The sequence below is a fragment of the Hibiscus syriacus genome, unplaced genomic scaffold (genome assembly GCF_006381635.1).
Source record: "Hibiscus syriacus cultivar Baekdansim isolate YM2019G1 unplaced genomic scaffold, ASM638163v2 tig00110330_pilon, whole genome shotgun sequence".
Taxonomy (NCBI): Eukaryota; Viridiplantae; Streptophyta; class Magnoliopsida; order Malvales; family Malvaceae; genus Hibiscus; species Hibiscus syriacus.
The window spans coordinates 1,218,857-1,241,214 of NW_024062686.1; the positions used below are offsets into that span (position 1 = coordinate 1,218,857).

Below are 22,358 nucleotides of genomic sequence, written 5' to 3' on the forward strand. Positions count from 1 at the left end.
TATATATATATATATATATATTTAAAAACTATTATATTTTATAAAAAAACCTTAATTTCTCTTAAATTATAAAAAATCCCCAAAATACCTAAAATCCCCAAATCCTATCTTTAACCCGTTGCTGCAGCCCTTTTCGGCCACGATCATCGCCTCCGACGTAGTCCTTGTCATCCTCCTAGTCATATGCCATCGTAGTTGTCATCAATTGGCTGTCCAGATCGCGTGAGATGACGATTTTCATCCTAGGGTTCGCGGGGTATAAAACGTCGATTCGCCGTCAATCGATCGTCGATCGATCACGATTTCATGGGGGTTTTGGTCGTCGGGGGAGATGAGGTCGGGTGGAGCTTCATCGACGACAAAGGGTGATGGATGGTGTAGGTTTAGGGGTTGAAATGAAGGTTTTCAAAGTTTTTGGTGTTATTTCAAACTGCTTATGATTTTCTTTAAAATATATATATAATTTTATTTTTTTAATTTTAAATAAAAAAATTAGAATCACTAGATTGTGACATGTGTCACTTAACGGGAAATTTAACGTAGTTGACGGTCCGGGCACCTAAATAGACAACGTCTGTAACGTTAGGCACATGGATTGGTCAAAAAATAGTTTAGTCACATATTCGAGAATTTAGGTATAGTTTGGGCACTTAATTTTTTTAAATTTTAAATAAAAAATTTAGAATCACTAGATTGTGACACGTGTCACTTAACGGGAAAGTTAACGTCGTTGACGGTCTGGGCACCTATATAGGTAATGTTTATAATGTTAGGCACCTGGATGGGTCAAAAAATAGTTTAGGCACCTATTCGAGAATTTATGTATACTTTGGACACTTATTTTGGTATTAAATCTTTTAATAATCATGAAAGCTTTCCCATGTTTTATTCCCTTTTAAAAATCTCTAACCCTGCAACATCTTACAATGAATTGCATGGTTTCCCATTGCTGCAAACACTTAAACATCCATTTACTTACACACCATTTTATCAAAATCTTGAAGGCTGCTTTCATGTTCTTACGATAGTTATCGAGCCAGCCATGGATCAACTCGACCTCTGTTGCCCTGTGTTCAACTAACCAATCAGGGTCCTCCATCGTGGAGGCACGCAAGTCGATATGATGAGCGCCTGAAACTTTTCAAGTATAAACTGTAAGAACACTTGAATATACCTTACAGAAATGCACATATGCCAATTCTGCCATCGTTCTTACCGACACAAGCGGAAAGTTTTAGAAAATGTGGCAGTGTTAGAATATATAAATTCTTCCCAATAAACAACAAAATGTAACAAAGACCAAACTAACTAATAACACATATGTGATAAAACCTAGAAAGAATTAGAGACAACATTATAAAATGTTTCTGGTGGCACAATGTCTTCAAACTGAAGAATAGGAGCTGATGAAGCAAGCGCCCCAACTGCAACACGAGGATGCTTGAGCCTCCTCCATGCGGCTAACACTGTTTCAATAATGACGTGAATCAAATCCTACAATTTCATAGAATCATGGCACCGAAGCGCGGTGCGACGTCCCAGACAAAACCGGTGTCGACGGCGAACAATTCGATGTCATCTCCGTTGCCGCAGTGGAGGAACATTGGGCCTAAACGAGAAGGGCCAACCCAATGTTCGGGGTTGATAAGTTAACGCTGTCGGAACTCGGGGAGATCCAAGAAGCTGAAGTGGTTCAGCGGTTGGGAGAAAAACCGGGATTCACAACGGTATTGTTGGTGGTTGGGTTTGATTCGGTGTGAATGTTTGCCGAGGAAACGCAAGGGAAGGGGTATTGGAAGGGAAGACATCGGACGGCTGTGAAATGAGGGATGATCAAGAGGTATAAATTAACAGAACGTTCACTATTCATGAATTATTCGTATAACAAAAACGAATAGAGTTATGTTAGGTCCGTTTATATTCACGAACGTGCACGTTTATGAGCTCGTCTATCGACTTATTCATTTATGTTCATAAACAGACTCGTGTACTCGATTCTCCTTTTCTTTTCTTTTTCTTTTTACATTTTAAATATTAGCGAAGGTAGAACTAAATTGAACACATGGTAAAAGCGAAAAAATAAAAAATGAACATACAAACGAACACTAAATGAACGCTAAATGAATACTTTGAGGAACATATAAATGAACATGTTCGCGAACGTTAGACGAATACGAACTCCTTCAAAAATAAATAAATGATCATAAACACGATATTAAAAAATTAACGAACGCGAACTAAACATGAACACCTTCAAAAAATAAATATATGAACATGATCAAGATATTAAAAAATTAAACGAACATGAACACCTTCAAAAATAAATATGAGCATGATCATGATATTAAAAATTTAAACGAACATAAACTGAACATGAACACCTTTAAAAACAAATAAACGGGCACGAACATAAACTTACTCGTTTAAACGAAGAACTCTTAATGAGAATATAAGTATTAATTAGAAAATTTAACACACATTCGTTGCACCAATATTAATGTATAACATGCAAGGTGATGTTTTATCATGATTTAGACGATTAGATGTTAACTTGAGATAAGCGATTTAACCTTTCTAGATTGAACGAATAACAATAAAACCCTATTCTCATATGTGATGGGGTAAGGGGGAGGTAGGGTAGTAGGCTGCTCCCATCGCCAGGTTGAGAGCAGCTTCCGTGAAAGACCTCCGGATGTAAGAAAAATTAAAAATAAAGATAAAATACAATGCATGTATAAATAAATAAATAAATATATGGTTGAACAGTCTTCTTATGCAATCTTTATATACGCGTTTGAAATAGAAAGTAATCTCTGCAAATAAATCCATGCGAAAAAAATCTCTGCACATGAACAAAAACGTAAGACCTGGCTAAAATTAAACAGGGGAAACATGAAGAGAAGTATACACAGAAGGCAACGATAGTAAATTATGAGAAGGAATAAAGTCAAATGGGTCAAAACCTAAACTAAGAGAAACTTATTTTTGTGTCAACTATCAATGATTAAACTGATCTTATTTATTATCCGTATATTTTTGTACAATTAAAAGAATAGTATAGCATTTATCTCCATCATTAATATAGTGTTTACCTATAGGGTAAACTACATAAATAGCCCCCCAAATTTTAATGTGCTTACATTTTAGTCATTCAATTTTTAGGGTTTTCAATCAATCTTCGGTGAGAATTTTTTTTAGATAAGCTTAAATGACAAAACTTTCGAGATAATATTCTGGAAAAAATTAATTCACGAGATAAAACAATCCTAAGATTAATTGCTCAAATAAGGTGAAATCCACATTGTTGGTCGTAGGTCGCCATGTCTTCCTGGCGAGCTACAAGAGATTGCATGTGCCATGCACGTCCCAACACGCTGGGCATCCGAGGCCATCCGACCGAGGTCATCTGAACGAGCTATGCGAGGGCATCCGAGGGCAACCGAGCGAGCTATGCGAGGGAATTCGAGGGAAGCCGAGCGAGGGTAGGTCGCTCGGAGTGCATGGCGACCTACAATGTCGCCCGGAGGGCATGACGACCTACAAGGTCGCCCGGAGGGCATGGCGACCTATGTGTTGGGACGCGCATGTGCCATGCAACACGTTCATTCTCTCTGTTTGAGCAAGGGTAGGTCGCCCGGAGTGCATGGTGACCTACGGCCAACACTGTGGATTTCACACTATTTAAGCAATTAATCTTGGGAGTGCATTAGCTCGTGAATTAATTTCTTTCATAACATTATCTCGAAAGTTTTGCTAGTTTAAATAAGTTAAAATTATATTTTATTAAACTGAAAATAATAATAATATGTCACGTCAGATGAAACCAACTGTAGTTAACGTCTTCTGTTTGTATATTTCTTTTACATTAAGATATCAACACAAAATTTTTGAATAATTTATATTTTCATTTGTCGGCAAGTTGACATGCAAATCGTACGTGTTTTGTTTTCATATGGTTTCGTGTTTCTGTTCGGTATTATCATGTTTGAAACCGAGCACGGAATCAGAATAGCATCATCCCAAATCATTGGTGGGCCCTACCTGTCTCCATCTTCCCGTATTTTAAAATTCTTTTCTGTTGATCAAATTTAGAACCCACAATTATTAACTACTCATCATGTAACACGTCAAAGTTTCACGTCATTATAAATTCTTATTAATTTTTGAAAATTTTTTTTATAGAGCGGTCAAAAAAATAAAATTTTAAGAGGACACATATAATAAAATGAACAATTAATATAAAAAATTCGAATTTTATAACAGACACGTGCTTAACCTGAGTATACCTTACATCCGCCGCTGCTTACCATCAAACTTATGGATTATTCATAAAAACATCATTAGAGCATACAACAACAACAATAATAAAACCCTATTCTCATATCAAATAGAGTCAAATAGTGATTTATGTATAATTTATTTAATCTTTTAAAATTTAAAAGTATACAAATACACATGGGCGTGGCTTGGGAGGCGCAAACTGCGCGACCGCAGAGGGCCCCCAAAAAATAGCCCAAAAAAGTATATATATAGTTGCGTTTTTTCAATAAACGTCACTATAGATGGATCTATTGCAACGTTTTTTTAATAAAACGCTACTATTATTGCGCAGGCCCAAAAAAATCCCAAAATAAATATATATATAGTGGTGTTTTCTCAATAAACATCACTATAGGTGGACCTATTGCGACGTTTTTTTAAAAAATGTCACTATTATTGCCCCGAAATCGAATATATCTAAAAAATATAGCCCCTCTATAAGAATTTGTACATAACCCCGAAACCTAACCACGGCCCTGCAAATACATTTGGTGCAATGCTGATCTTATTTATAAATATACTTTACATCCGCCACTTTTTATATAGTTATATTTTTCATAAAAAATATCTATTTTTTAATAAAATAAATATATGTTTGTTGGTATTCTCAACCACTCAAAGTCCTATCTAATTAGGTCCAAAATTAATGGCTAACGATCTGATTACCACCATTCCTTTTTCTTTATTTTAATCACACAATGAAGTATAAACTGTGTTGTGATTGAACGAACGTTAAAGAGGGCATTTATCCGAATAAAAATTCTATCAAGTGGGAATATTTTTAAAAGTAACAAATAATGCCGCCTTTATGAAGTCTTAACATACCTTTTTATTTTACATTCATTGAATAAGAAAATGCATCTTTTACTTGTTCTTTTTCTAGAACAAAGATAATATTCCCTTTTTGTACATATGAAACAATTTTGTCAACATTTAACGAAAACAATTTTGAGTTTATTCATATGATTTTTTTTGGCTTAATAATAAAATAAGTGTATCAACTATATCTCTTTTCCCAAATAGGTGTCTAAACTGTTTTTTGACTCATCTTGGTGCTTAATGTTACAAATGCTACCCATTTAGGTGTTCGAGCCGTCAACTGTGTTAATTCCTCTTTTAAATGACACGTGTCACAATCTGATAATTTTAAAAAAAGTAAAATAATATATATATTTTTAAAAAAGAAAACACAAAATTTGAAATAAACCCAAAACTTTGAAGACATTCATTTCAACCCCTCAACCCATACCAGCCATCGCCTTTTGTCGTCGACGAAGCTCCACCTGACCTCCCATTCCCCCGGCGACCAAAACCCCCATGAAATCGTGACCGATAGACAACGAATCAACATTTTATACCCCACGAATCCTAGGATGAAAATCATGATCCCACATAATTCTTACGCCCAATCGACTGAAACTACGACGACGTATGAGTAGGAGGATGGTAGAGACTATGTTGGTGGTGGTGGTGGTGGTGTCCAGAAAGGGCAGCAGATTAAGGTTAAGAATTGAGATTTTGAGGTTGTTTTATAATATGAGAAAAGTTAATATTTTTTTATAAATATCACAATATTTTTTTTAAAAATTCAAAATCACCATATTATGACACGTGTCACTTAACGGGGGAAATTAAAGTCGTTGACGACCTAGGTACCTAAATGGGGGTAATGTTTGTAACGTCAGACACATGGATGAGTCAAAAAATAGTTTAGACATCTATTTAGGAAAAACAATATAGTTTGGGCACTTATTTTGATATTAAATCATTTTTTATTAAGCTAAGATGATTATAAAGTAGTATTTGTCCAAAATATTTTAACCATTTGACAATAAACGCTCAATCACCTTGCTACAACTGCTGGTACTCTAACTCGTGACCTCTAGAAATAACAATGACGTTTTTTATTCAGGTGATTGAATCCATACAATATTCTAACAGAACATATTCTTTGATGATTTAAGTGTGGATATAATATTATTAATAAAAGAACATCCCTAATTTATGGAAAATGAATGAGAAATAGTAAAGCAAAATGAATGATGTTTAAAGTTGACTTATTCTCCACTCAGTCGCTTGGAGCCGAAGATTAAACGTTCCATTGGCTATTGTGATTTGGCAAATTCCACATTTTTATTCAAATATATATATATATATAATTGTAGTTACCGGCCGTGCACACGCACCAACCAAATTCAACAGATTCCTAATCACCAAAAAAAAAAAGGATTAATCAAACGGACTCATCCTTATTCCAATTGATTAATATTTAAATCATATAAATATTGCATGAATCAACTTACTCCGTGATTATAGAAATTAATATTGTTATTAAAAGTCACGAGTTCAAACATTAACAATTATAGTAAAATAATTTAACGTTAATTATAAAAAAATTAGTTGACCCTATTCCCATATATAATGGAGTAAGGGAGAGGTAGGGTAGTAGGTTAGCCCCCAACGTCAGGTTGAGAACAACTTCCGTAAAAGACCTCCGTTATGAATTGCCCTAAGTGAGACTCGATCCCACGACCACAAAGTTAATAACCTTATGCTCTACCAACTGAGCTAGATGGGCAAATAATTAAAATCATTTTAAACCATACTATTTTATAATTACTTAATAAAAAATACCATACCACTATTATTAGTCCCACTTTCAGATTTGAGATAAAAAGAAAAAGCATAGATAAAACAAGCCCATCATATGTCGTGGAAACAATGGCACCGTACCTTTTTCTGATAAAACAAATCCCTGAATAAGAACAAATTGCCACGTCATTTATTTATGTTTTTACTTGTATATAATTGTTCTTTTTTGATGGTTTAGTATTCAGTTGAATGTCATTTCGTGATTGGATTCAGCTAGAGATAATATAATATCGGAAGCATCGTATTAATTTATCAAGGTACATCCAATGATGCACTTGACTTCGCAAATCCATGCACATTAACTTTGATGGTTTCACTACAGTTAAACTCTAGGCATTTTGGTAATTAACATGTGTCAAAGTGCTGAAGAATCATTCTCTTGTGCTGACCCAATTCTGCTTTGCTTTTGTTATTTTAATGTGGGTAAATTGCATACTAACTTCGTGAATTTTATTTTTTCTCTTATTTCATTAATCGTATTTATAATTTTTTCAATTTATTCAATAAATTTTAGACATTGAATTTTTTTTATCAACTGTTTTTTCTATAACTCTGTGATGATATGACATTTATTATTATTATTTTATTTATTTTTTTATTACCTCCGTCTTCTTCCTCACCTATCATTCATCTCCATTCTCCTTTTCTCCTTTTCTTCCTCATTAGAAACTCGATACTTGTGCTCGTTCTCCATTTTTCTATCATTCATTCACAGTAACCTTAACTCCACTCCACTCCACTCCACTCACTCATCCGAATCATTCACCACCATTTTCAAAATCATCAATCAACAACACGAAACATCCCACTATCCACTATCACTAAAAATCAAACTATGAAGCACCCTGCACCCTTATCATCCATGTCCAAAACCCTCAAAAGAAACTAATCAAACAATTACCCTTTAACAAACCCTAAATCAACGACCCAAAAAAAGAATGAAAAAAATTACCATGGGTTTCAATTTTCATGTCCATAAGAGCGGTAGAAATCTCACAATCGGTGGTGGTGAAGTAATTGTTTGGGTGGTGGAACAATTGTTTGGAGATGTAGAAATTTTCACAATCGGTGATGGAGCTGTAGAAATCTTCTACAACACAAAACACCCCCACTATCCACCATCACCAAAAATAAAACTATGAACCACCCTTATCATCCATGTCCAAAACCCCCAAAAGGAAACTACCAAACAATTACCCTTTAACAAACCCTAAACCAACAACTCAAAAAAAGAATGAAACAAATTACCATGGATTTCATGTCCATACGAGCTTTACAAATCTTCACAATCGGTAAACATATTTTGTTTTAGGTTTTTTTTTTGTTTTGTTTTTCCATTTCTTTTTCCATTTATTTTAATGATTAAAAATGGTTAATTAAGTCAAGTCATAACTTCGTTAGAAAGTTAACGACAGAATGACAAAAAAATCAAATATCTAAAATTCAGTGAGCAAATTAAAAAAAATTGAAAGTATGGTGAGTGGAATTGGAGAGAGAGTAAAATTCAGTGAGTAAGCGTGTAATTTACCCTTTTAATATTAACCAAAAAGATCATAATCAGGGCCGGCTCTGAGCAGGGGCACCCGCCCAAAGCCCATAATTTTAATTTATATTAATTTATTATATTTTAATAGTCTAAATTAAAAATAAGGCTCATAAATATTAATATATCATTTTCTTATATTAATATAAGAGGGTTCATAAACTTATTTCTTATTGTCTTATTGTTCTCATCATAACCTTAAAAACCATATTAATATACTAAATTAAAAGAAGGGCCCATAAATATTAATAAACTAAATTAAAAGCAGGGCCCATAAACTTATTTCTTATTGACTTATTAAAAGAATGTTGTAATAATTTTAAGATTATTTTTTCTCATAATAATTTGTTGGTTATTGAAGAAGATGATTTTTTTCTGAAAATAAAGTGTTGCAATTGACTTTGTCAAATGTATTTATGTCAGCGCTTGAAGTTCTTGAGTTTGTTAAAGCTAGAGATTGTTATCCTAATGTTTCAATTGCTTATCAAATCTTATTAACAATGCTGGTAACGGTAGCAACCGTGGAAAGAAGATTTTCAAAGCTGAAATTATTGAAGAATTACTTGAGTTTAACAATGTCATAAGAAATATTGAATGGGCTAGCTGAGAAAAATATGTTGGAAAACATTGATGTTGACACTATCATCAATGATTTTGCATCAAGAAATGCTCGAAGGCAATGTTTTTTATAAGTATTTATATGCTTAAATATGTTTTTGACATTTTTGATATTGTAATGAATTAATATTTATTTAATTTAATAAAAAATTAATTAAAATTTTATATTGCATATTTTTTAATATTCTTTTAAATTAAGGTCCAATTTTTTTAATTTTGCTCCGGGCCAAGAAAAAGTCAGAACTGGCCCTGATCATAATTATAGGTATTTTTTATAGCCTAAAGTAATTATAATGTAGTATATTTTTTTAAAAAGAATTTAGTCATTGATAATGTAGATACAACTGTTTAAATTAGAGAATTTTTTTGAAAGAATAATACTATCTTTTACGAATTTAATAGTTTCAGAATGATAAGCTTTCGAATAGTCAAACCTTTGTAAATATAAATAGAGAGAGAACACGGAGAAGGATAGGCTACATTCATACCTTTGATTACTAGTAATCATAGTCCCCACCCTCCTTTATTTCCCCCTCTATCATACCGGAACAAAAAATCTTAGCTTTGATGGGTATTGAAGCATGTAACACTGGCCTCGTTCTCGGTTTAAGCCTCTCATCGACCGTGGAGAAGCCATCCAAGCCGGACCACGACCAAATTCCCAACAAGATCCCATCGTTTCCTAAGCTCGAATCAACGAGTTTTGATGATGAACCTTCGCTCACATTGGGGCTTTCCGGTGGCGGGCGAGGTGAGAGTTATCTGGTTATGGCTGCCGCTACACAAAAGGTTGATGTGAAATCTACCGTCGGCGGTGATTTGTATCGCCAAGCTTCGTCTCTTAGTGCTGTTTCATCGTTTTCAAGCGGTAAGGTCAAGAGGGCGAGAGAGATTAGCAGCGAGGAATTAATGGAGGTAGAGAAGAAGAATAATTCCTCTAGACTCAGTGACGAAGATGAAGAAGGTGTTAGAAAGAAACTTCGGCTCTCCAAACAACAATCTGCTCTTCTCGAGGAAAGCTTCAAACAACATAGCACTCTCAACCCCGTAAGCTTAATTTATCTGATATATATATGTTTATGTATGTATGTGTGTGTGTGTGTGTTTCTAATTGATTGATTAATCTTTTGCTGCTATATTTTATGGTAACAGAAACAAAAGCAAGCATTAGCATGTGAATTAAACATGAAGCCTAGACAAGTTGAAGTATGGTTTCAAAACAGGAGAGCCAGGACAAAGCTGAAGCAAAATGAGGCGGACTGTGAGTTATTGAAAAAGAGTTGCGAGACACTAAAGGATGAAAACAGGAGGCTGCAGAAGGAGATTCAAGAGCTCAAGGCGCTGAAACTGGCTCAACCCTTTCAATTGCACATGCAAGCGCCCACCCTCGCCATCTGCCCGTCTTGTCAAACAACTACCGGCGTCGCCGATGCCAATGGCAATTCCGAAGACCCATATCCGATATCGTCCAAGCCTCACCATTTCTATAACAACAATCCCCTTCTTCAGCATGTTGACCATGTTTTTTGTTAGAAACTTAGTATCAAAGGAAAGAAAGAAAATTAGATCCCGACAAGCCAACAACCCCTTTATTTTTTGGTTGATGGATTCTAGTGAATTAAAACTAGTTTCATTATTCAATTAATTAATTTGTAGAATCCACTCATCTTTTGCTTGTAAATGATCATTAGAAAACATATATAGAGCCTGTGAAAGGGTTACTATTTTTTTTGTATTTAGTATTAGTTGTCTTGTTTCGTGTGTAACGGTATATTTATCAAATTTCCCCTTTAAATTCCTTTTCTTTAGATTTAGTTAATTATATGGCCATGGATTTTTCAAAAATTATTTGATGATGACAACATCGCTTTGATTTTTCTTTTTTAATTGTGTATTTATCAAATTGCACTTATAAAGAAGAAAAGTAAAGATGTTCACATTGACCATGAGAAAATTTAGGACTTTCTTTTGTACATATACACTTTCGTTGAAGCTTCTTCTTACACACTTATCAAAAGTTCATAATATAAGAATTTAATTATATATATATATATATAATCTTTGTTGACATAAATTAGTAATATAAATTATAATGTTGTACGAAACAAACAATTGCAGTAGTTAAAGAATTATTGTTATTTTTAGATTTTTCAGATTCGAGCATAAGATTTATAGGGGTGTTAGAATGTTTATTGTCAAGTGATTGAAAATATTTCATATATATATATTACATTGTAATCACCCGTACTAATAAAAGATAGAGAAAATCGCCTCAGTGACCAAAAATGCCTTATAATATACGATTTTAACCAACTTTTTTTGGATTTGCCAAAATGACCAACAAAATCGCAACGCGAAATAAAAATCGCAACGCGATCCCCAGAATCGCAAACCAGTTTCCAAAATCGCAACGCGATTCTTGACAATCGCAATGCGATAGTACAAATTCGCATTGCGATTTTACAGAATCGCAACGCGAATATGAAAATCGCAACGCGAACACATAAATCGTAACGCGTATCCGTAAATCGCAACGTGTATCCGTAAATCGCAACGCGTATCCGTAAATCGCAATGCGTATCCATATATCGCAACGCGTATCCGTAAATCGCAACGATAATCAGTAAATCGCAACGAGAATCTGTAAATCGCAACGATAATCCGTAAATCGCAACGAGAATCTGTAAATCACAACACTGAAATTTTGGGTATATAACTACGCAACAGCAGCAAATCATAAACTAAATCCCTAAATCGCAACTCATTCCATCTCCATCTATCACTCTCTCCGGCGACATCCGTTCCTATATCCAACGACATCCTTCCCAATCCGGCAACAGGTTTTAGTTTCGCAGCTCGTCTGTTTAGTAAATTAATTTACAACCATGAAATCATCTAATGTTGATCATGTTTGGATAGATTTGTGTTTTGGAGGGTCATGGGATAATGTTCATGGTGTTTTACAATATATGCCTTTACCCATGAATCTTCAACTAAAATTGTCTTTACACAAGTTAACTTATGAAACTCTAATGCTACGTGTTTCAAATAAATTGAATTTAGAGCCCCTAAGTGGATTTAGGCTATCTTATCAGAGAAATGGTAAAGTTTATTTGTTAACCGACAATGAAGATGTTGAACGATTCATTGCTTACATTAGTGTTTCACAAGATGATGTTACATTGTATGTTGTTGAACCTAGAAGTAGTATTGTTGGGTCAGTAGCGGGTAGTAATCAACTAAGTTTTTCTCAAAACCCACAACCTTTCTCTAATCCAAATCCCAATCAACTTTCAGCACCAAATTCCGGTTTTCGTATTGACCAGTTAGACGATGATGAGCCAACAGAAAAAATTGTGAGTACTAGTCAGTATTCGAAATTTGGTCTTGGTCAATATCCAGACTTTGATATTGGTTAATACACGGATTTTGATGATGTTTCAGAAGAAGAAACAGACCCTGCGTGTAATGATTTTGATATTGGTCAATACCCGAATTTTGATGATGAAACAGCCGTTGTCGAAGAATGTATTGTTGATGATAATGAGGAGGAAGTTACGACTGTGAATGAACATGTTGAACATCCATTCTGTAATTCATATAATCCTGAAGAAGAAAAAGAAGAAGAAAAAGTCCCCGAAGAAAAGAAAATGCCACGGGCGTATAACTGGAATATGCCAGAATTACTTCAGATACCGGAAGAAGAGTTGGTAAAGAAAGCAGTTGATTGTTACACAAAAGTTATTCGTATCAAGAAAGATGATTGTTTTGATACAAAGGAAGACTTGAAGATAGCTTTGTATACGAAATGTGTGGAAGATGGCTATCAACTAAAAGTTAACAAATCAAGCAAAGATCGTTTCGAAACAAGGTGTATGATTGACAAAAACTGTACGTGGCGTATGATTGCAAAGAGAATAAAAGATTGCGAAATGTTTCAAGTTAGGACTTTTATTGATAAACATACATGTTCAAGAACCCAAGTTTTTCCTCACCATAGACAGGCAAACAAAAAGGTGTTGGGTGGTTTTTTGGCTGAGTTAATGTTTTTGAATGGCAGGGTATATCGGGGACATGAAATTATGACTGACATGAATGCTCGATTCAAGATTAGTATATCATATTCTCAAGCTTGGAGAGCCAAATGTTATGCCTTGGAATTGTTGAGGGGGTCGCCAGAAGCATCGTTTGCCCAACTGCCGGCTTATTGTCACAATTTAAAGCTGAAAAATCCTGGGTCGGTAACTCATATCAAAACAGATAGAGATGGACACTTTGAGTTGCTGTTTATCGCCATTGGTGCTACGGTTAGTAAATCAATATAATTTTGTTGACTCATTTTTGTTAGTTACATGCATTTCACATTTAAATGATTATATTTCTTGTGTATATTATTTTGTAGATTCGTTCGTTTATTACTTGCATGCGCCCAGTTATTATAGTTGACGGAGCACATTTGAAAGGTCGATACCTTGGAGTAAACTTATTAGCAGTAGCCATGGATGCTAACAATGGGATATTGCCAATAGCTTACGGGGTTGGCAAATCTGAAACCTCTGATTCATGGACATGGTTTATGGGGCATCTTAGGGATTGCATAGGTCCTATTAGCAATCTGACAATCATATCCGATAGGGCAAACTCAATTGACAACGCTGTTAGAAGGTGTTTCCCAGATGCTTTTCATGGACTTTGTGGTGTTCATTTGTATAGAAATCTAAAATCAAGGTCTGCTGGTATAAAAAAGCACAAATGGACATACTGGAAGGCTGTAAAAGCTTATCGGGAAGTGGATTTCAATAAGCATATAAATTGTTTAAGACGTGTTTTGCCTCAGTGTGCTCAAACACTAGATGATGTCGGGTTTGAAAGATGGTCAAGAGTACATCAACTTGGAGCAAGATATGGTTTCATGACGTCTAATAGTGCAGAATCAATCAACGCTCTAAGTCGTCATTCCCGGAAATTACCCATTACTATGTTAATGGAGTTTTTTCGAGCCTCTATTCAACAGTGGTACTACAAGAAAAGAAACCATGCAGGTATTATTTCTTTGAATTCGTAACTTATCATATTTATATATTTTACTAAGTATTGTTTATTTAAATTTACAGGAACATTGGAACATCGTGTTACACCATGGACTGAAAAAAAGATAACGAAACGTGTTGTGAAGTCAACGTCATGGAGAGTTGAACCATGTTCAAACACTTTGTTTCAAGTACTGGATAATAACTTAAATGGGCTAGTCGATCTAAATGCAAAGACGTGTAGTTGTATGAAATGGCAAACATCTGGTTATCCGTGTGGCCATGTTATAAAAGTTGCTCTTCATCTAAACCAAGATGATTCAAGCGCATACGCTATGGATTGCTACACTACAGAAGTTTATCGACAGACTTATGCCGAGATTGTCTACCCTATTCCACATCCTTCTGAGTGGGACATACCAGATGACTTACAAACAGTTTTGCCACCAGCCATGGACAGAAGGCTACCTGGCCGACCAAAAAGTCACGATCGTATACCGTCTAAGGGTGAAGAGAAGAAGAGATCGATATGTAGTCGGTGCAAGGAAAGTGGTCATACAAGGTTGACATGTGGATCACCAGTGCCATCAAAATCATCTTTTCCTCTACCAAAATATGGATCCTCATCAAAATCCAAAGCTCATATGGTGTCAAGCAAAAGGCAATCATCTTTAAAATCCCAATCACAATTGGCTTCACCTTTTGGGACTGTTAACTTAGGTGATTTTTAAATGCAAACGTTGTATTATGTGGATTTTATGTGTGAACTTTTAACATTTTCAGTTGAATTAATGACTCAGGCCAACCATTTTGACTAAACCAACTCTTGTTATTCAGTTGTTATCACTTATTAGGCATGCATTTGACTATCGCAACACGGAAATTACAATCGCAACGAGAGAATCGCAATGCGAAATGAAAATCCCAACAAGAAAATCGCAATGCGGAAATGAAAATCGCAATGCGAAATGAAAATCGCAATGCGAAATGAAAATCGCAATGAGAGAATCGCAATGCGGAAATGAAAATCGCAATGCGAAATGAAAATCACAACGAGAGAATCGCAATGCGAAATGAAAATCGCAATGCGAAATGAAAATCGCAACGAGAGAATCGCAATGCGGAAATGAAAATCGCAATGCGAAATGAAAATCGCATTGCGATTCTCTCGTTGCGATTTTCATTTCCGCATTGCGATTTTCATTTCGCATTGCGATTCTCTCGTTGCGATTTTCATTTCGCATTGCGATTTTCATTTCAACATAATGCAGATTGAAATCAACAAAATCAACCATTACATTTCAATCAATTAAACAAGCACAAATAAGAATTATGTTCGCATCAATTACACAAATCAACTTTTACAAATCATCTTTTACAAATCAATTAAACAATCAAAAAATAAGCAATAATTCTTATTTACAATCATCTACTATTGAATCAACTTTTACAAATCAATTAAACAATCAAAAAACAATCAATTAAACTATTGAATCAACTTTTGCAGCCATACATCATTTTCACGCAGTTCACTTCTGAGATTAACCTGCAGAAACCAAACATTTGCTCAAACAACACTTTATACACATCTAAAACCTACAAACAGCAAATTATTCTATTCTAGGTACTTAACCAAACATTTTCAAACCAAAAGTCTATAAACTTACCAATTGTTTATGGACATTTTTATAACGCGGATGCAGGTAGGCATCGTCTCGTATATATCGATTTAGCCATATAATGCCGAAACCACAAGCCTACTGCAGCTCTATCTCTATCGGTGGGAGGTAGATACTTGGTGCTTCCCGTCGTCAAACGCTCCAACGCCAAGCATACGAGAGGACCACAATCTCATCTGGCTCCTCCCGTTTGTTGTGGCGCGGTCTCGTCTCTAATAACTGTAATATTGAGCTTCTTTGGCTTCTTGTTTCCAGAACGAGTCCAATAATTGATCGCATCCAAGAATTTAGCCAAATGAGAGCTCCATCCCTTAATAATATCTCTTAAATCAGCCAATGATATGTAATTTATCATGTTGTCATACACTATTGTCTTAAGGGATGGGAGCTGAAGCTCGACGAGAATCCAATGTTTACGTTCCAAAACAGGGATAAACACCTGCAATCATAAGTAATAATTCATTCATTTGCGCACTTATTTCATAAAACCTTTAAACTCAATCTAAAATAAATACTAACCTTATCGACCTCCCACCATGCAGGATAAAGTTTAGCTTGTCCATTGCCCAAATCAAATGATTCATCTCGTGCATTCTTCAAGTGAACGGCGTTAAAAGACGTCGGTATAATTGTATATCGTATATTTTTATTTTTCTTAAGTTTTCTTATTATTAGAAGACGTGTCACCCACGCATCGATATGCTGTTTTACAAAAAAAGACATATATTAGTGACTTACATAAATTTAAAAAAAAAATTAATCAAATTGAAATATAAGAAAAATATAAGACTTACCCCCCCATCGAAATAGCCATTGTCTTCGACCCCTAATAATACGCCCCACCAAGACCGATCAAGCAACAAATAGATATCATCGGTGAGCTTGCATATGTCAGTGAAACACCCCTGGCTCAGCTCATGTAGATAAAAATCAACTGCGGTCTTAGCCCAAAGGGTGTTATCCAGAATTGTGTCCGGTAGTTCTTCCCTCTCCTCTTCAGATACCGGTATGGTACTGGCCGGTAACTCATACGAGAGCCAACTTGAATCCATCATGTCCGGCACGTCAGAGGGTTTCTCAAGAAGCCTACATATGACGCCATGTGAATCGGGCTCTTGAATGGTGGGAGGGACCTCTTCAATGATGACAGTGGCCTCTTGAACGGTGGGAGGGGACTCTCGAGGAATGATAGGGGGGGCCTCTTCAACGATAGGAGTGGACTCTTGAGGGATGACAGGCGAGTCGGGCTTCTTCTTGCGGTGTCTTCGCACTATTGGGGTATACGGAGACTTAATAGCACGTGCACGCTGTCTGATGCGTGAACTCCGTCGTGCAAGCATAACCCGACGTAAAGCATCCACTCTATCGGGCCGCTAAATAATTAAATACAAAAATCAGTAAATAAACAGACATGATATTTAAACAGTGAAAACAAAGACAAATATGTTTCAAACTTGCATTGTATTCACCCAAGTCATTATTCTATCATAGTTCACAAAATGCATCAGATAACAAAGAAAAATATGTTTCAAACTAATACCCTGAAGTTAGTATTTGTCTTTGTTTTGTCTATTGGTTGAAGTAATGCAATCCATTCAAGTTTCAATTTGCAGAAGAAGAAATAGTTTACTTTTGCAACACGAAACTTAAAATCGCAACGCGAAATGAGAATCGCAACGAGAAACCAAAATCGCAACGCGAAATGAAAATCGCAACGACAGAATCGCAATGCGAAATGAAAATCGCAACGCGAAATGAAAATCGCAATGCGATTTTGGTTTCGCGTTGCGATTTTGTCGTTGCGATTTTGGTTTCGCGTTGCGATTCTGTCGTTGCGATTTTCATTTCGCGTTGCGATTCTCTCGTTGCGATTTTAAGTTTCGTGTTGCGAAAGTAAACTATTTCTTCTTCTGCAAATTGAAACTTGAATGGATTGCATTACTTCAACCAATAGACAAAACAAAGACAAATACTGACTTCAGGGTATTAGTTTAGCAGAATTGGCAGCAACCGAACAAATTTACTTTCAACCAAAAGACAAAACAAAGACAAATACTATTTCACAGTGTTAAAGAATACACAGTTTAGCAGAATTGGCAGCAACCGAACAAATTTACTTTCAACCAAAAGACAAAACAAAGACAAATACTATTTCACAGTGTTAAATAATACACAGTTTAGCAGAATTGGCAGCAACCGAATAAATTTACTAAGCAATCTAAGTGAAATGGCTAATCTAAGTGAAATTACGAGTAAATTTATCATTAAGTTAAATATGGAAAATCTTAAACTTACCTCGTTGCGTAGAGTATGAACCTCATTCTGCAACGATACTATCATCTCACGTAGAGCGACAACCTCACCACGTAAAGTTGACACCTCCACACGCCATGCACCATCGTTATCGCGTAGAGTACCGATCTCCTCACGCAAGGCATTGACCTCATCACGTAACTCATCCCGTGGAGGTGGAGAACAAGGAGATAAATGTCGTGGCCTCTTTACCGGTCGCCTATCATGAGGTGATGGTGGAGAAGAGGCTCGATGATGTGACGGGATAGGTGATGGCTCTCGTTCTAGAGGTGTATAGTCGGGTCGATCGGGTGATGGCTCTGGGTGAGGTGATGGCTCTCGAATTGGAGGAAGTGGATGATGCTCATCATCCGTGCCATCAAAAAAACTCTGACTAGCTTGCCACCAATCAGTGGCAAGCTCTTCCTCCGTGGGTGTCAGTCTTTGTAATGGAATGTTGGCCTCCTAACAATATAAAAACTCAAACAAAGTTAAACGTCTACTATTAATAACTTGTTTATATATATATGAAAGTATTTGTGTTAACTTACATTATTTATTGTCGCATATGGTATTAAGTCTTCCCAATCCAACAGATTTTTCCTCTTCAAGGAAATAGCCCTGGGAATATCATTTGACGTTTTTATTGCATATGTACGCATGCTGGGGAAAGCCTCGAATATCCAAATCTACAAACAATATAATAACAAAATTAGTAATTGTTAAATAATTAATTATAATTTTAGAAACATTATATAGAAATTCTTACCTTAAAGGCCCAAACAAAGCCTGACAAAGTGTATTTCGACCCATCGCCACGCAAACTTTTGCGGTCATCAAAGGCAGTAGACAACTTAGTCCAGGTAGCTTTCCATATATACGAACCCCACGGAAACAGATTCCATGCATTCAGGTCCTCTACCAATATTATTAGCTCCTGAGGAATAGGTTGTCTGGCCTCTCTGCCTAAAAAGCCGGCATACACAAGTAGTAGAAGGCATACTCGGACAACATCGACGTCATCCATCCGAGTGAAACCAGCTTTCTTATTAAACAATTTCTTCAGGTCGTCGACGTGTAGGTCCGGCTTCTCCATTGACTCATCCGGAAACACCCGGGATAACCATGATGGGCGGGCGATATGACGAGTGTACCGGCCTACATCATCGTGTCCGAATCGTAGACCAGTGATTAAGCAGAACTCCTTCCGCCCAAAACAAGTATACGCTGGTGGAAAATGAAACCATATCTCTTCCTCACCACGTTGTATACTGTCGGGTAGATTTGATGTCATGGTCTGAAGCCACAAATGGGTCAAATTAGCATCTCCACCCGGATGCTGTACTCTTAGCCATGGCCCGAAGCAGGTTTCCTCAAACAATTGTCTTTGTGCAGGTGAAAGCTTCGAAGCAATTGTAGTGGCTAGGCTAACTTTATTCCTTAATGTCAATGAAGCCGAAAAAAAATTTCTACAAAAATAATAAACATACCAAGTTAGATATACCAAAAACTACACTGTGAAGATATACCAAAAACAATAAACATAAAAAGTAGTAGTTTATTCTTGAAACTAAAATTTGCAACACTGTTTTGTCTTTTGGTTGAAATGAAAATCGCAACGAGAGAATGACTGTCGCAACGAGAGAAATGAAAATCGCAACGAGAGAATCGTAACGCGAAATGAAATCTAAGTGAAATGGTTAATCTATTATTGAAATGACCAGTAAACATATCATCAGTTTCAATATAAAAAACCTACAATAATGCAAAAATTTCAAAATAAAAATAATTAAAAAAACTAACCCTCGGAGGTTGATTTTCCATTTCTGAATATTGTGAGGGATTTCTGACCGTGAATGGTTGTGAGGGATTTCGCCGGAGATGGGGACGGAAATCTTTGGAGATGGGGACGGATTTCGCCGTAGAGAGTGAGAGATGGAGATGGGACTGAGTTGTGATTTTAGGTTTTAGGTTATGAGTTGCGATTACGGGATTTTGTCTTAATATTCGTTTTTGTAATTTGAAAATAAAATACGCGTAGCGATTATAATGGCGCTTTAAAAATCGCGTTGCGATTTACGGATACGCGTTGCGATTTACTGATTATCGTTGCGATTTACGGATACGCGTTGCGATATACGGATACGCATTGCGATTTACGGATACGCGTTGCGATTTACGGATACACGTTGCGATTTACGGATACGCGTTGCGATTTATGTGTTCGCGTTGCGATTTTCATATTCGCGTTGCGATTCTTGAAAATCGCAATGCGAATTTGTACTATCGCATTGCGATTGTCAAGAATCGCGTTGCGATTTTGGAAACTGATTTGCGATTCTGGGGATCGCGTTGCGATTTTTATTTCGCGTTGCGATTTTTGTTGGTCATTTTGGCAAATCCAAAAAAAGTTGGTTAAAATCGTATATTATAAGGCATTTTTGGTCACTGAGGCGATTTTCTCTAAAAGATATTCGAATGAAATAATGGTACAAAGGTTAATCCGTCATTTTTATTATGATACAAATCATATAAGTACATTAAAATTGATAGGTATAATCTTGGTTTGATCCCTTTATTATTCTCAAATGTGAGATTTAGTCCCTTTAAATGAATATAATTTGATAATTCACCTTTGTAATAGAGGGACTAAAACAAAAAATTGACAAAACTTTTATACATCGAAAAATTAGAAAATCGCAAAATGCTGATCAAGAAAAAAAAATATATTTTTTTTGAAAAAAAGGGAAAAAGTGATGAGAAGCGTGTAGAAAAAGAACTTGAAAATCCCAAAAGTAAATAGAGAAAAGGAAAAGGAAAATCATGGTCTGGTGAGATGCTCGGTGTTTAAGGGAACTGATGGCCATGCATCATCCATCCTGTCCCAATGGGCAAAGGCTCAACCTCAACCCCTTTTATCACCATCCATATTCATGTGCCCTTGAAACGAAAAAGTATTAAATGTACTCGATTCACACGTAATTTATGGTCCTAACCAATAATATTTATCCATTTCACTTTTTTCAAGGTGAATTTTTACCTCTTTCCTACATATAAATAAGAAGTGGGTAATTATTTAGTGATTATTTTAAAATTTATTAATCTCATTCATCGAAACCATAGATAACGTGATGAGCCAGGTTCATCAAATAAATTCTCCCTTGAAACACCCTCAAATTCCAAAATCTCGTCCCAAAAAGCTACGTATCCCACTTTTACTAATAAAAGAAATCCAATCATCTCTCGATCTCAGGTTTCATCACTTCATCAAGTGGAGGGTTTCTAGTAGTACTTGTCTTTCAGTCACGGGTGTCCCTCCTTCACAAGTTAAATGCATGTTATTACATGCACGCTATCATAATTTCTTTCGACAATAACATGTCTGATTAGAAAATTTTCCTGATTAAATACTACTACTATCAATTATCACACCACACTTTCCTGGAAAATTAGGGTTATTTTCCCTGCCCCTCTCAATCTTTTCTTCATCGTTATATGACAGACATGAACCCTTCAACCCTCCTTTGAACTTCAAGCATATAATACTATCATTCATTTAAAGTTTGCAGAAGAAATGAATAGCAAAACACGTGTCGTGAGTTGGTTGATTTGTTTGTCCATGAAGCATATTTTTTTTGTTGGATTGATTGCTTTATTTGTTTTGAATTTATTCTTGTCGTAAAAACAATCTGTGTGTGTTTTTAGTACAAGAAGAAGAACCGGTTAAAACAAAACAACAAAGCATTTACGTGTTGTTTTGCATATTAAATATGCTGCAATGACGCCCTCCGGTTATGGATACCTTGAGTGCGACTCTTTGCTCTTCTTCACCATGATAGATCATCTTCTCATTTTCAAATACAAATAAAGAAGAAAAGTAAAATCCTTGTCGATATCAAATTATTTATAGTATATGGTTCGTTTGACATATGTTCTTGTAAAAGAATTGGGTGCCAAAGGATTAATTCTCTAGCTTTTGTAAAAGATGATTAATTGAACTAAAGAAATTAGGTATGAAATTTAAAAACTTTAACCTAAACGGATTTGGTTAGGATTAGGTACAGCTGGGTGAGAGTGGTCATGTGTTCACCTTAAAATCTGATTTTTTTTATTTAACTGTTAGTGTCCATATTGAAATCTGAATTTTCTTTTATTTAATTGTTAGTGTCCACCTTGAAATTTTTTGTGCCCACTCGGAAATATGAATTTTCTTTTATTAGTTAC

The 22,358-nt window shown here is 35.6% G+C and overlaps 1 protein-coding gene across 2 annotated transcripts; it reads left to right on the forward strand.

The window, feature by feature from the left end:
- Nucleotides 1-9,622: 9,622 nt before the first annotated feature.
- LOC120118903 (homeobox-leucine zipper protein HAT22-like) lies at nucleotides 9,623-10,855 on the forward strand. 2 transcript variants are annotated; one of them, XM_039138818.1, is made up of 3 exons: nucleotides 9,623-9,868; nucleotides 9,911-10,180; nucleotides 10,286-10,853. In XM_039138818.1, the coding sequence occupies exons 1-3, from the start codon at nucleotides 9,701-9,703 to the stop codon at nucleotides 10,664-10,666; spliced, it is 819 nt and encodes a 272-aa protein (XP_038994749.1). In that variant the 5' UTR covers nucleotides 9,623-9,700; the 3' UTR covers nucleotides 10,667-10,853. The 2 variants fall into 2 exon arrangements, with proteins under 2 accessions (XP_038994749.1, XP_038994748.1); XM_039138817.1 differs by having other exon boundaries at nucleotides 9,623-10,180; nucleotides 10,286-10,855.
- Nucleotides 10,856-22,358: the final 11,503 nt, after the last annotated feature.

Excerpts from the sequence above, each read along its gene's own strand:
- LOC120118903 (XM_039138817.1), top strand. The coding sequence starts at position 9,701 with ATGGGTATTGAAGCATGTAACACTGGCCTCGTTCTCGGTTTAAGCCTC. Across the intron at positions 10,181-10,285 it reads AACATAGCACTCTCAACCCC|AAACAAAAGCAAGCATTAGC; the intron begins GTAAGCTTAATT and ends TTATGGTAACAG.